We start from the raw sequence: 16369 nt of genomic DNA, 5'->3' as shown, positions 1-16369 counted from the left end.
CAATACCAAAGTACAAAGCAATAATAAAATCATCCTGTTTGAAAATGAGACCAGAATTTTAAATATTTAAAAATAACTCTCTTATGATTTGTTGTCTTCAATATACAATGTTTTATCCTTCGGTTTTCTATACAAAAATCCTTTTGCTGTAGGTCTATTCGCGTAAACCAAATAACTGAGTTGTGCAGGCTGTATTCATACGTTTATAATACAAAATTTCGCTTGTCAATGCAATGAATTTAATCGGCTTAGCTACATAAAACATATTTTTAGCAATAATTTGTTGATGATTACGTGATTACTGGATTCATTGAAAGTACAACTCATTTTCGCGTTGTGGCGGCTATTGTGAATAATAAATTTCCTTCCTGTAGCCATCTAAAAAAATATTTCAATTCGCGATAATTTGTTATTTTGACGTACAATAAAATTAGAATGGCTGACATCTGATATGCTTGACACAATAATTATGTATATTCCAGATGTACTAGACTGTTTAACAGTATTTTTAACAGATTTTTTAAGCGTAAATTATGCGTGTCAGTATTTTCAAAATAGTATTTTTTCAGTCAAAAGTAGGTCCCATACATAATTAGTAGTACCGACACTGTAATAAAGAAAATAGTTTTCATAATAATCAAAATGAACTATGTAAAAATGTATGAATAATTTTTAGGAATTTCCCGAGCGCAATCCATATTGCACGAGTTGCCGCGCTTTACAGCGATTAATATTTAGGGTAGACTGGGTACGGTTGAAACACAGGACGGTTGAAACAGAGCAAATATCTTGCAAACCGTATGCGGTAGGGTGAAGGGTCCAAGGGATGAACAAAGCGGACAACAAGTTCAAACACGAATATCAGTGTTGCATCGCTCGCCGCACGGTGTAGTTGCTTGTAGGAGGTCCTATTGTATTTTGATAACCAAAAGTAAGTATTTTTGTTCTGAGAATTTTTCTTTTATTACGGTTTCTATTGAAACGATATTATTGAGTATGATTTCATGTTTGAAATGAAGCTTGTAGAACACGATATAGTGATTAGTTTTAATGTGCCATTATTGTTTAAATTACTATTTTCTGTTTTCCACCTAAAGGAGGGGTTGGGGACGGTTGAAACATTTTTTGTGGGTACGGTTGAAACAACATATTTTTTCAGTTTTTCAGTTTTCCTGTTTTCTAGATGCCGAGAGTACGCGTAAGAAAGACTTCGAGAGGGGAGGTCGACTTGTCGAGGTATACATACGCTTATGAGGAGGTTGAAGCAGGAGATTCACTGCGAAAAGCGGCGGAGAAGCATGGCTTAAACCACTGCTCGCTCATTAGATATATACGAAAGCGAGATGCATCTGGTGAAGAAGAAAATGGGATATGAACCCCACAACGAAGTTTTTAATAAAGAGCAGAAGCAGGAGCTTGCAAAATACTTGCTACTAAAAAAACAGAGAAAGAAGAGATAAGAAAGGAGCATGAAATAAGGTTGAAACGGATGAAAAATAAGTAAGTCAAGAAAAGATTGGATGGAGAAAAAAATAGAAGGATCGTTAAAGGAAAAAATAATCATAATACGCAACAGGAATCATCATCAGAAGAGGACGAGTGCTATTTTCTTGTTTGTCTGTCACTGTATTCAGAGAGCAGATCCGGTGAAAAGTGGATACAGTGCACCACTTGTAAACTGTGGGCTTAAGAAGACTGCACAAAAGGTGGTCTTAGCTATGTTTGCCACAATTGCGACTCGGAATGATCTCAAAGCTAGATTTTCGCTTGATTTATGACTAATCAAAATGAAAGAAGTGTTTCCTTTTAGTTTATTCACAGATTATTTTCGTTCGATTTGTTTTTTTTTTGAATGCCATTGTTTTTGGTTGTTTTTGTTCATTACATATCTGTAGACTGATTAATATTGTCATGCGGTAAATAAATAATGAATAAAACGTCTTACAATATTAAATATTGATTTATTTGCGTGTGTTTCAACTGACCCCAATCACTGTTTCAACTGCCCCTGGTATGGGGACGGTTGAAACAAATCGGATTTATGTTTTTAATTTGATCTGCCACTAAAAATAACACACCGGGTACTGAAATAATACTTCCCATTAGTAGACAGAAACACGCTCTTGTATTTAATGCATCTTCATCATCGCTTGACTTGTAAAGAGCAATACTATGGACAATATAAGCAAAATTGTTTCAACCGTACCCAGTCTACCCTACGTCTTAAATTCCTATTAATTGTATTTTATTTTTGATACAGTTAAATTCGTCATTTATATTTTGTTTTATAATGCAAATTTCAAACTTTTACGCATAACTGGTGTCTCTTTGTACCTAATCTCATTGAAGGCGCGCCGTATACTGACTTCTTATACTTGTATATAATATTGTAATTTCGTACCGTAATCAAAACTAGGTAACATTGACATCCCTGCATTCGCTACAAAAAATATAACTGTTTTGATCTGTGTAATATTTACATGAGTACATATTTACATCGCATTGAAATAATTTTAAAAAATATGATGTTTTTTCTTATTCTTCTACCTATTCTTCTGCTTCTTATTCCTAGCTCCATCTCAACTTATCGTCTTGGTAGACTATTGGGGTCAGCTCTCCTCATAGATCCTTCTGTCATGAGTACGATGTTTTTTTTAATATTATAAAAATACAAAAACTAATTATCAAACCTCTTACAATCTTATATTTCAATTTCCCTAAAATCAACTTTAAGAGATACCATGTTGTAGTAATTACCTGCGTCATAATGTATTCAGTAAATCTTTTTTTATTATATATATATACATACATAATGTAATAAGATGAGCCTATGTTTTTATCCTTTTGATGTTATAAATGAATGAACAGTAGGAGAAAGTGAAACAAAGAACCATTAATTTATTGAGGGAATGATATCATTCAATAGTAATTCTTTAATAAATCATTTATCTCTTAGATATTACTATTGCTGATAAGTTCAATTTACGTAGATACCGATAATAAAGATAACAGTCTAAAATATAGCGTTTAGTTTATAAAATAAGAGCATCGATGATACGCATCGATTGAAAGTGTGTTATTTATATTTGCATTGTATTTGTTTGGTCACTTCTTTTTAAATCTCGTACGTGTCAACATTAATCTGTCAATATAACGTTTTCAAATGGTGAGAGTCTACACAATATTGTAAATTTAATATACAATCAACCTGAGTTACATAAAACAGAGCAGAAATAATTCATTTCATAAATTGTATCCACCTGTAACTGTTGTTATATACTAGATACTAATATTTTCATTAACTTTTTTGAGCAAAATTGTATAGAAAAATACAAATTTGCTCATAAGTCCTATACTGGAAAATATAGATTTTTCACCAATCAAAAAATAATTAGAAAATCAGTTATCACGTAATGTAATATGGTAGTGATTCTTAAAAAATGCCAGTTTCCAACCATGAATTGTTTTGTTTTGGGTACAAATTAGACGGAATTCATAACATTAATGGTTTATATTATTATAATTATGCAATTTTGCATGTTTTACATGTTAAAATGTTCAATGTTACCCTGATATTTCAGACAGTGATAAACACACGTTTAAAATTCCTTATTGAAAATTCTTTATTTTATATATGACGTAGAATTAAAAAATTCCAGTAAAAACCCCCAAAAACGTTTATATTTTGATTATACCTTTTGCTAATTAAAAAAATAGACTTAATTGAACAACTGCATATACTAACCATATACAAGAGTAAAATTAAAACTTTTTTTTACCAAATTATTGTATTAAAAGAAACACATTTCTTTATTTGGCATCAAGTTTACGTTCGTAATTTAAGATAATTCAAAATAACATTTTAATTCTAGGAAAACCTGTGTAATATCTTACCTACTGATAAGCCGTTAAAATAGAACCATAATGGGTTTAACCTATATTTAAAATTTAATTTAATAACCTATTTTTATTGCATTATTTTTATATGATTCTTAATACATTTTTATTGTTTTGAATGTATAGTATCCAAATAATTATTTCCAAAAACATTGTTTTTTTCTTCTTCTTTGGATAGTTAGATTTTTTTATTGCTTTGGTTAATTTGAAAATATAAACAATAAATAAATACAAAACAATATATGCATAGTATTTAACAGATAGTGTTATTTCAAATAATTGTCTCAATTGATTGAAAAAATGAATCCTAATTAACCTCCAGTAACGAGTTCCACTTTTGTCTCTAAATTGTCATTCTTATCTATCTGATTAGATACAACTTAATACTGGATACATGTGTTATGTTTTACGTTTTAATTAATAACTAAAACCTAACATGCATGGGTACTTAATGTAGATGATAAATATCAAAATTCTTATAGCATTATGATTGCGATTATTATCGTACTATATCCGAATTCGTAATACTTAATAGCATTAGTATTCTTGAGTCATAAATTTTTAAATAAGTACCTACCTACCTATAAAACTTACCTAAAAAAAATGTAACCATCACGCAGATTTATGCAGGGTGAATAGAACGCCACACAAATCTGTCTCTGCAAACAACCATCGCTTCTTCCACATTCATGTATCTCGTCATCCATACCTGCCGATTATTCCGACTAAAGACCTGACCACTTTCAAGTACTCGAAAAACTTGTAATGCCAAGTTTTCTTCAGTCTTCCTCTGCTTCTATTTCCAATTATATTTAGCTCATAAATTGATTTTACCTTCTGTTCTTTCTTCACTCATTCGATTCACATGCCCAAACCATCTCAACACACCTTCCTGAATTTTAACGTTAACGCTTGTATAACGACATCCAAGTTAGGTACTAATAATTGTCACTTTATAAGAGAGTTATATTGTATGTTATATCATGAAAAATGACAAAGTGAGTTATTTGAATATTTTTAACATGTTTTTTTTCAGGCTGACACTGTAAGCGACAGAGATCTGGTGTACATATGGTGCGGAATCCTGAGTGGACTATGGGTAGTATTGGCCATAAGTGTATTGGTGCTTTGCACCAAGCTCAAGAAAAAAACCCAAATCCGTCAAAATAGACCTTCAGTGTACATGAAGTAAGACTTATATTTTCAACGCTCTCCTTGTCATTCATCGTTCACTTTGTGTAATACCACTTTACACTATTTACACTAATTCGTGACTACCGGTTTCGGAATAATCATTACATCATCAGGTCAGATGTAGATGAAAATGAAATTTTTACGGTCTGTCTAATTACAATTTGTTTTCTTTCTCTCTTTTAATATTTTATTTTTGTATAAATGTCAGACCGTAATAATTTCTCTTTCATCTACATTTGACCTGGTGATGGAATGATTATTCCGAAACCGGTAGTCACGAATTAGTGTTTTTTAAGCGGTATTACACCAAGTGAATGATGAATGATAAGGAGAGTGTTTATTACCATACCACAAAGTTAACAATACTTTAGTATACAGAATATATATATATATATATATATATATATATATATATATATATATATATATATATATATATATATATATATATATATATATATATATATATATATATATATATATATATATGTATATATATAAATTTTTAGTGTCTTTTTTGCCACTCTGTATATACATATGTTACATATAATGCAAACATAATAATTTACTTAGGAGCCTTAATTTTTTACTTTATCCATATCAAATCAAGTTATTATATTATATAATATTAATATTAAAGAAAGAACTCCTTTAGCTAGTTTTTTAGTTAGTATCAACGAACACTTTTTATATAATAGAGATTAATTCACAGATACTGTGAATTAATCTATATGTATATATATAAATTTTTAGTGTCTTTTTTGCCACTCTGTATATACATATGTTACATATAATGCAAACATAATAATTTACTTAGGAGCCTTAATTTTTTACTTTATCCATATCAAATCAAGTTATTATATTATATAATATTAATATTAAAGAAAGAACTCCTTTAGCTAGTTTTTTAGTTAGTATCAACGAACACTTTTTATATAATAGAGATTAATTCACAGATACTGTGCGCAGCTCATGGAAAGCAAAAGCTGTACATACTTTCTATGTTAATTAATTAAACCATAAACACCTTTGATATTTTTTTGTACGCGGTATGAGTAGGTACTGATTTTTCATATTAATCTTCCAGTAAAGGTAGGCACTGGCCAGCATATTTCTACATCGCTTATGTTACAATTTTATTAATGGGATATAATTATGTTTTTTTTTAGCAATCCAAAAGCCGTGACAACGAAGGCCAATTCGGTGTACAGCTACGGAAGTCCGTCAATTGTTCCGGGAGAGGATCTTGCGAAGAGAGGATATTCAGCGCATGCGCCTTATTCTGGGTATTCTTATACAATTCTCACACATATATGTGTATATATATATATATATATATATATGTATATATATATATATATATATATATATATATATATATATATATATATATATATATATATATATATATATATATATATATATATATATATATATATTATATGATTTGCTATGCCTGTTTTCAATATTTTTTAAAACTTTGTATGCATTATTAGGGCCGTTCTTGCCGGTATTCAATAGTTGTTGCCATAAAAAACATCGCCCATAATGATTTTTTTGGGATAACTGCTAGGCCGTATATTGCATAACGATATCTACTACGCTGAGACTAAAAATTTTCTACAAAAGAATTTTAATCTGGATATAATTTTAAAACTTTTTATTTGATCATTTTTTGGTATCCTGGAAATTTTAAAAAGCTGTCAAGAAATTTCAGTGAATTCTTTTAAAAAATTGAGTGATTGAAAATTTCAGAAAATCTGAAATAAAGCAAAGAAACTTGGAGCCTAGAATGTTTAAAAATTAAAAATACATTCGAGTACACAAAAAAAAATAAAAAACTGAAAATTAGATGAACAAAAAGGATTAAATGAAAAGGATATTAAATGAAAAAAATATATTGTCTGTATTCTGTTTGGAAAGGAAGGTTATTGTGAAAGTTCTAGCACTCTCATTCGCTGGGAATACTCTTATATGTGTTCAGAGTAATTTTGGCAATTTTATTTAATATAATTTACTAAATAACATTCAATTTTGCAGCAATTCCACCCATTCTCTCATTTTATTAAAATTATATATTCATTACTCTTGTACACATTATAAAAGATACCAATCTTCTTTCTGAAGGTTAATTTTTTCAAATTTTGCATTTTATTGAATAAAATAAAGTGGTGAACTTTTCAGGAAAGCAGAAAGCATTGACGAAAACGTTTTTAGTGGTGACTTTTCAACCTCCCCCACTTCTCGAAAGCCGACTTCACCATATGCCGCTGGAGGAAACAACAACCCAAACTTCTCATACTAGACGAAATAAACATTTACCTAATTTTAATGCTCTATTTATATATTTCTTGTAAATAAAAATGTCGTAATATTAACGATTTTATCAATTACTTTGTAATTACTGATGTCCATAATTGCCATTTTAAAATTCGCTGTTTCGTTTGCAAACAACAGTTTTAAAACATAATATTTGTATTATTTTTTGTCATCTCAACATGGAAGAAGAATAAGTAAGTCTGGGCATTTGCTTACGACCGTCATACGCTGGTTTAAGTGATCACTTTACACACGCGTAACATTCACCAATTCTACGCATGATTGACAACCACACTACTCAAATTCTTGGAAGTTCTTTATACATATGATCCAATTTTGAAACATTGTACGAGAATCACTAGAATTTTCAGTAGTGACATTTATTGGTGAGACGAAGAGCTTTTTTATTCTTCAGAAACACTTATATTTGAAGTCCGAATCCTGGATTATAATCACATACATGAGAAATGCTAGAAAATATCCTTTTCATTATTTGGATGTTAATTTCTCAAAATTTTGTTAATAATCTTTGTACACATATTTTCGGAAATACACTCTGTAATTGTCATTTTTTCGATTTTTATATAATAAAATAACTCCAAAGTTCGCAAATATTTTTTAAAAATGAACCTCAAAATGTTAAGTATTATAAATTATATTTTGTCTTATCATATTTTATGATACATCGTATAGATTACTAAAAACTTACAATTACTAGGAATGTATTTTCGATCGATAAAAACGTTTGTTTTTTAATACTTTTATTAAACATCAATCATTTCGCTATAATATACATATTTACAAATAACGGAGGTGCTTATTATAACAATATGGATAACAATTAATAACTTAGGTAAACAAAAATAATACAGTCCAACCTGGATATAAGAAAGCCTAAAGGACAGGCATAATTTTCACTTCTGAAGAGATCTTTTACAACCAGGTTCGGCGGTACTATTATCCCTATACTAGAAAAACTAACTAAACAAATACTCGCGAATACTAAGCAAAAATCCAAGTAAGTATTACAAATTTGTCATTTTTTATTTGATGGAAATTAAATAAAAAAATAACAGATTCTACATCGATAAATTATAAAATATCGATTATATTGATTCTAGGTTCGCAATTCGGAGACGTTATCCCACCTCGAGAAATTGCGAGGGCCGCCACTCTTGGTAAATTGACGATAACCTTTAGGCGTAAAACCTAGGCCTAAATGCAGCTCTTCCTCCACGTCTCGGTCCAACTTTTCCTCCTCTTGTACGGAGTTCCCCGTTCCACGGTGCTGCATCAGTAGCCAGGTCCGCTTCCGCCCTCGCCTTCAGCCTGTGGAGGTACTCTCCGAGAGCCTTAGACTGTTTGAAGAGTTCGGCGATCTCTTGCGCATTGACAGGATCGACTTCTGGTCGCTGACCGTTCTTACCATGATGTCCAGGCTTTCTGAGGTTATTCCGTTTGTTTTCTCTGTATTGATTTCCTTGGAACCAATTGTTCTTGTCAACTCCGTTGGCGTGTTTATTATTTGTCAGATCAAAAGAAGGTTGCGGATACTCGCTTTGAGTACGATAGTAATCTTGCCCATCGAGCGCTACTTCTGAAAGTTTTAAGGGCTGTTTATTTTTAAAATGCTTCCCTTGCCGTTTTTTCAACTGAACCAAAGTGTCAAAAAATGTCATGGGATTTTTGTATGTCGTGCTTTGTTTGCCGTCTATCTGCTGATTAGACTCTAAGCCTTCCGGGTCGGTTTTCAATATATTTTTTATGTCTTTACTGAGTTCATCCCAATAGTTTCTCTGAAAATCGTCCGAGTACGTGCTGCCTTCGGCTGGAACTTCGTCAACAACTGGCTCTGCCGAAGAATAGTCCGTTCCTTTCGTTATGAGCCCAGCCATGGATTCTTTCGAGAACCCATAACTGGGGTCGTAAAATCCAGGGCTGTCAATATTTTCATTGTGGTTTTGAGGTGTTCTTGGCGGTTCTTCAAACGGCGGGTACAATTCTCGATCATTTGGAAATACTGAAAAAAAAAACTAATATTAAAATCGGTGTATCTACCAGAGGCGACCAGTTACTGACATTGTCGGCAGTGCATTTCACTTCAAAAATGGGAGCTTATAAAATGGGTCTACTTCAAATTTTTATGTTAAAATTTCAGGTGACAAACTTGTGAAATTGCATTCAATGTGGATTGTTTTAGAAACTTCTTCGAAAACAGATGCTTTCTGAAGATGTTTCTTCATAAACAAAACAATTTAAACAACTAAATCTATCAAACACTCGTTATGACCTCTTGCAGCTAAATCAACGATTATCGCAATATTTTAATTTCTATAATTTTTTAAATAATTATTTTTAAATACCTATTATTTCTATTATTAAAAAAAAACTATTTACTTTTTAATTGCCCAAGATAGCTATGTTAACTTATCGCATTGATATATTTGGATGTGTGGATGTGTGTATCTGTCCATGTTAATGGCGCTAACATTGTATATTACTTTTATCAAATTCCATAATGCATTGCTTACTTGATTGTATCACAGATTAAGTTACGCATGTTTAAAGAGACTTGTCGCCAAGACACTTTTACGCAGCAATGCACGGAGATATATTATCTTCACTGTTCTAACGCATGATTTTCCCCTACGAGCGTACTCTGTCTCGATCATGTCACCGTCCCAAGGAATGGAAAGATTCTCATATCGTGGTAGTAGAGAATTAAGTGTACCGTAAAGTGGGTATACTTTGCACCATGGGTGATACTTTGCACCACCTTCTGTAAAGAAATTGTAGAGCTGGTCATCTCTGATACATGTCATTTTTCATTCTACTTTCTATTGTTTCTGATAGATGGCACTTCAATCTACTTTTTAGTTTACGGAAGTAACAGTCGGTTGCTATTGCTTCAATGCGTTTTTCCTGTCCAAACGTAAAGAAAGTTTTCTGTCTGAAAATTGTGTCCGAAAAAATCCAGTGGAATCAGTATACTGAAACTAGTTACAACAAGTGAGTGATCTCTAAATCGTAGGTAGATAGGCCCTGCTTTTCTCAAATGCTGTATTTTTTAGTTACGTTGTCAAGTTTATGTAAAAATAATATTTTTTTAAGAACTGACTTGTATTGACCACATTTGGGGTAACATTGCACCAAGTGCAAAGTATCCACAAAAGGCCATAGTTAATTAATTTGATGAAAAGTCTTAAAACGGCTAATACAACTTGACATGTTTGCTAAATATCTATTGGTTTTGTGTACTTACTTAATTCCTGATGGTATATTTTTTTCAAAAATGTCAAGAACACACAAACAGCGGCCTTATGCCAGACGATACTGCGATTTTACACCGAAGAGAGTGGAGCAGTGTTTGGAGGCCATTCGAAATGGTACAATCAGTCAAAGAAAAGCTGAAGAAATTTTCAAAATCCCCAGAAGGACGATTAACTATAAGCTCAAAGGTCAGCACACAAAACCTGTGGGAAAACCTCCGATATGTGACAAGGGCGAAGAGCAATCCTTCGTAAACTGCATAGGAGACATGAGTGAGTACGGTTTCCCAGTGAGTGTTTTTAACATTCGCTACATTCTAATAGCCTATTTGGATAGATTTGGCAGAAGAGTACGAATATTAAAGAACAACGTACCAGGCTCTGAATGGATAAGATCATTTTTGCAAAGACATAAAACCTTGACTGTTGCTAAAACTCGTCAGTTGCTTAATCGGTTGCCATTAAAAGCGTATGACGATGACGTGCGCCAGAGTTTTCAACAGTTTTTGGAAGAAAACAGATCCAACCCAAAGAATTCAGTCTTAAAACGCAGGAAAACGATACCAATAGAACCAGGTAAGAGCATTGCTCACGATCCAAATGTCGAAATGAACGTTGACGAGTCACAAATGCTACCTGAACCAACTATATCAATGATCCCACCTTCCGCATCGAAACTTCCAGCATATCTAGCATTAACTAATTATAGTTCACACGGAAGCTTTGAGGAAGAGGGAGAAGAACAAAAACGATGACTGAAACCAGTTATCGTATTTGTTCTTCCGTTTCATTAGGACTAGTAAAAAAGAAGTCGGGAAAATATGTCGTATTTCATTATGAAGGAGAAAAATTTCCGGGACAGATTTTGGAAATAAAGAAAGACAGAGCTGTTAAATCCATGCAGGAGAGTCTCAAATCGTGGAAGTGGCCGATGAAGGATGACTTTCTTCAATATTCTTGGAAGGGTGTAGCGGGTTCCATAAAAGAACCGAAAATGCAATCCAAAAGAGGTTTCTTTACCGTCCCGGAACTTGACCATATTTAGACCTAATTTAATTTTAATTCCTATTACCTGTGTAGTACGATATGTTTTATTATCCACCTTTTACTTTATATAATTTTAAACCTTCAGTATTGAAAAAAAAAACATTTTTGTTAGATTTTTCAATATTTTTTAAAAAAAAATTCTATCAAGTGTCTTATTTTTCCAGAATTATACAATATTATAATCTGCATTTAGTGAACTGTGAGCCAAAACTCTTCATAAGGTGCAACAAAACTTGTAGGATAGCCTTTACTTTGCATAAATTTGGATTCTAGTACGAAAAGTGTAGAGAAAATATCATGGTGCAAAGTTGTACTTTACCCCGGGATACATTGCACCAAAATATAAATATAAAAAAAAAATACAGGCAAAATAGATAAAAATTTAAAAACGTATCAGACATGTTACAGGTATATGTGTTATTACATTGCAATAGTTGAAACCTCAGAAAAAGTAAAAAACCTGATCTGAATAGACAATTTTTTGAAAAAATGCAGTATTTTGGTGCAATGTATACCCACTTTACGGTAAACTAACATTTGCACGGTAACTCATTTGCGGTTGAGGTATAGTTTAGTAATAGCTCTAGCAGGAACCTTTCTTTTTACAAAATATAATGGATGTTAAAACTGAATATAGTAGATATTGGTAAATTTAATTATGTGAGGACAAATAGAGAATTGCACACGTGCACTACTGAGAAGCCGCGTACTATAATGATAAAATAAAAAACAAACAAAAATGTAATTATAAAAATTTGAGACCGATTACATTCCCTTTTCAAGATCTGCGCAACAGCATCCAATGAAAATTTCTTTAAGGGTGTAATTTCCTTTATCATCTATCATTAGTACAGTAAAAAAAAATAGAATAGTGAAATAAGGAAGGAATGCAAAGCTGAGATAAGCATTATCGATTTAATTAAGAAAGGTGTGTTGAGATGGTTTGGACATGTAGAACGAATGAGTGAGGAAAGAACGGTAAAACAAATTTATGAGGCGAATGTTAGCGGGAAAAGAAGCAGAGGAAGACCAAGAAAAACATGGCACGATCAGGTATGCCAAATACTTGAAAGTGGTCAGGTTAGGAGTCGTAACAATCGGCGGGTATGTATGAGGAGATGCATGAACGTGGAAGAGGCGAAGAATGTTTGCAAGGACAGAGTGGTGTGGCGCTCTATTCTCTCTGCCTACCCCTGCGGGGAAGCGGCGTGATGGTTATTTAGTTAGTTTTATTAGTACAGTAAGATTATACTTTCATGTATGATCGCAGTGTTATGTAATTAAAGCGTATAACCTTACTTTTCAACACCGTACAGATAAACGAGATTAAAGTAGAAAATCAACTATTGGCCGGAAGTAACGGGGGGAGCTTAGTGCAAGTTCAAGAACTTATCCTTCAGAACGGGTTTCGCAAAAGAAATTCCTAGGAAACTGGATACCAACGCCAAGAGAAATCATTGACCACGGAATTTCTACAAGAAACTTATGATCCACTGCAGTAAAAAGGAAAGTGGTTTAATACACATAAGTATGGTATAATAGTAATCCATAATGTACTCATAGATGTTAATTTGCCGTTAATGAACTTCGTATAGTACTTATAAGCCTGAGCAGTAAATTTAAAGTACATAAGTATGTACATATCTTTGAAATCATAATCATGGTCTCCCGTTTCGCTCTTCTCAGTAAAGAACACTTTCCATTCCTCGACATACTCATATACGTCATTTTCCAGTGATTCCTTTGCTGCCCATGAGGCCAGACTATATAATATCGCTCACACCTTTCAACAACGTCATATATCTAAAAACTTGATTTTTCAGGAGATCGTTTTTAAAGTTTAAGAATATAAAAAAATGTATTAAAAATAAATATCAAGCCACTTATTGAAATTTTTACTGCTCAACAGATCTTTTTAGGTAAAACCTGAAAGTTTTTTCTCCATTTGAAAAATATTTAGTTTATTTTAAAAAAATATTAAACAATACCTTTTCTTCAAAATGAAAAAAACACTTTCTGCCCTATAGCGGGTAAATATTAAGTTAAAAATATGCCGCTTTTGCTATAGGCATTCCGAAAACATGCACAACTGAAAATTGTCGATTTTTTATATATGCCGTTGTTGAAAGGAGTGAGCGATATATATCATCACGTAAAAAATCCATTTTCTCTGATGGCTTTCAAGAAATGCCTTACACAGTATTCTTGGAACCCTAACTGTCCATCATATCAGTCCATCCTTGGTTATAATTCCTCGCCCCCCGCAACTCCCTTTCTTCTCATTGTTTTCATTTATTTACAGTTTCATAAATATATGATATTGCAATTACTTCATCTTTCAAACTTACTCTTTCAAATCTGAACAAGGTACAAACAAACCTCAACCAGTATCACCATTCTGTTATCAGCTGATTAGAAGATATAGCCATGCCTAAAGAGCCGTAATGCATATAGTAAAAAAAATGTATGTATCTATGAAGTAAATAAAAATAAAAAATAAAAAACAAATAAAAAATTGCTTCTTACTAACAAGTCCACCAAAGTACATTTTATTACTTAACGTATTGTTAATTTTAATAGCACGTTTTTTTTAAAAATAATATACACATGTGTATGTATGTGAATGTACCAAATGTTATTTTTTATTACTGTACTTCTATTATATTTCTCTGTACGTTTATTCTCGTATACGGCCGTTTATCTGAATACATAAAATAAATTAATACAGAAATGGCCCTTCAGTTGGTTCATCCCCGAATAAAATTAATCTTTTGTAGATCGCATTTATTCCTTCGCATATCAAAGTGAGTGAAACAGAGACAATTAAGTTATGTAATAATATGTAATAACGTATTTTTTACACGAATGAGCAGGAGGTGGAAAAACTGGAGATGGATGTGTAATAATATAATAGGTGAACTAGAAATTCCGTTATTATTTGGAAACGGTCAGATTTGATTCAGTTTGCGTGGGATCAACTTCAAACTATTCAAGAATTAAGCCAGAGACTCGGATCATCCTGGTCTATAGTGCATTTGTATTTAAACCGGATTGGGAAAGTGCATAAGATGGATTTTTGGATGCTACACGAGCTATTCGACGCTAAGCGTGAACATATACAGTTCATCTATAAGCGAGAACATATACAAATGATCTTTAGAAAAAAAAAACAAAAAGACTTTTGTTTGCTAAATCATTTCCAGTAAATTATTTTCCCCAATTTACTCACAGTGAAGCGCCCTTGATATAGTATTTTACAAAAATGGCGCTGTATAAATTATCCAAATTTATTTATTTGATTATTACTACAAACGTTATTTGGCACAACTTGTGACGGAAAAAATGGATAATTTATGATAATGTTAGTTGGAAAAACTATGTCTTACGAAAAACCAAAAACCTATTCCGAGAACAAAGATTAACACTAAAAGAAGTTCTTTCGTGCATATGATGGGTTATTTGAGGTATCATTAACTTCGGGTTATTAAAACTTAGTGAAACAATAACGTCAAAAGTTTATCGTCGGCAATTGGAGAGACTAACTTGAAGTAGAAAAAAAACGCCTAAATTAAGTCAACCGAAGTGGAGTAACACTGTATCAAGACAATGCATGCCCGCACTCAGCAGAAATGACCCGTGAAAAAATCCAAGTCCTAAAATGGGAGGTTATACCTCACCCTCCATATTCACCAGACCTTGCTTCGTCTGATTATTGTCCATTTCAATCTTTAGAGCACTCCAAAATTTTAAAATGTGGTTGATATTAAAAATTACTTAATCCGATATTTAAATTCAAAACCACTGGATTTTTATAAAGGACTTACTGAAAAATTATAAAATATGTGGGGAGAGGTTGAAAATAACGGTGGCAATTATGTTTTGTTACTTGAGACACAATAAAAAATATTAATAAACTTTAATTCGGCATTACAAATAATGGTTTAATTCCTGGTCCATCTATAAAATATGTCCTAAAATCATTTAGTAAAGCTAAAAGACTTTCTGAAATTTATCCATAATAATTATTAAGCCTCAATTATTGCATTTTTTATACTTTAACATATATAAAAATAAGGGCAGGGACGTGTTTTCCCAGAGTCGTAAATTAGCCACGTCTATATTGTGAGTTGGTTTTGTTTTGTATGTTTTATTGTTATTTCTAAAATGTCTACTTGTCATTGTAGTAGTTATAAAAATCACTCACTTTTTGCACCAAAGCCAGGAAACCCCACTGCAGTTTGAAGACAGCAAAGGAGCATCATAGAACTTGGAAGAAAATTATTCTGAAAATAATTTAGTAAGTATTATAAAAAGATAAACATCATATGCGCGCGCGTAAAAAATACACACATATAAATAAAGTAATTAATTATTTATACGATCATTTCAAATGTTTTGTAAACGTGATTAATTGCGTTTTTATAAAATAAATCAAAACGCACGTATACAAAAACAAACAATTATATTTTAGCAATACAAAGTATGTGGTAAAAGTAAGTTACATTATGCAGAAAAAACTGTGGAAATATTAATATTTTTATGTAATACACATTATTTTATTATGGAGCGATTAGTTATGGGAATCTTAATAAATATTATTTACGAAAGCTACATTAAAAAAAAATAACTACAATATTTCATTA

The 16369-nt window shown here is 31.8% G+C and overlaps 2 protein-coding genes across 2 annotated transcripts; one reads left to right on the top strand and one right to left on the bottom strand.

The window, feature by feature from the left end:
• The first annotated feature begins 3052 nt into the window (after window positions 1-3052).
• On the top strand, window positions 3053-7417 carry LOC148307119 (uncharacterized). The gene is made up of 4 exons (XM_088263917.1): window positions 3053-3166; window positions 4934-5085; window positions 6261-6377; window positions 7276-7417. The coding sequence occupies exons 1-4, from the start codon at window positions 3164-3166 to the stop codon at window positions 7394-7396; spliced, it is 393 nt and encodes a 130-aa protein (XP_088120043.1). The 5' UTR covers window positions 3053-3163; the 3' UTR covers window positions 7397-7417.
• A 737-nt stretch (window positions 7418-8154) lies between these two features.
• LOC148307118 (uncharacterized) lies at window positions 8155-16051 on the bottom strand. Its single transcript, XM_088263914.1, has 2 exons — window positions 15931-16051; window positions 8155-9430 (listed from the first exon to the last, which is right to left on the bottom strand). Exons 1-2 carry the CDS (start codon window positions 15986-15988, stop codon window positions 8607-8609), a joined length of 882 nt encoding a protein of 293 aa, XP_088120040.1. The 5' UTR covers window positions 15989-16051; the 3' UTR covers window positions 8155-8606.
• Between the last annotated feature and the right edge of the window lie 318 nt (window positions 16052-16369).

This window comes from Brachycentrus maculatus, unplaced genomic scaffold (assembly GCF_059751285.1).
Source record: "Brachycentrus maculatus isolate JH-2025_06_01 unplaced genomic scaffold, ASM5975128v1 h1tg000208l, whole genome shotgun sequence".
Classification (NCBI taxonomy): Eukaryota; Metazoa; Arthropoda; class Insecta; order Trichoptera; family Brachycentridae; genus Brachycentrus; species Brachycentrus maculatus.
This window is presented reverse-complemented; position numbering and strand designations above follow the sequence as displayed.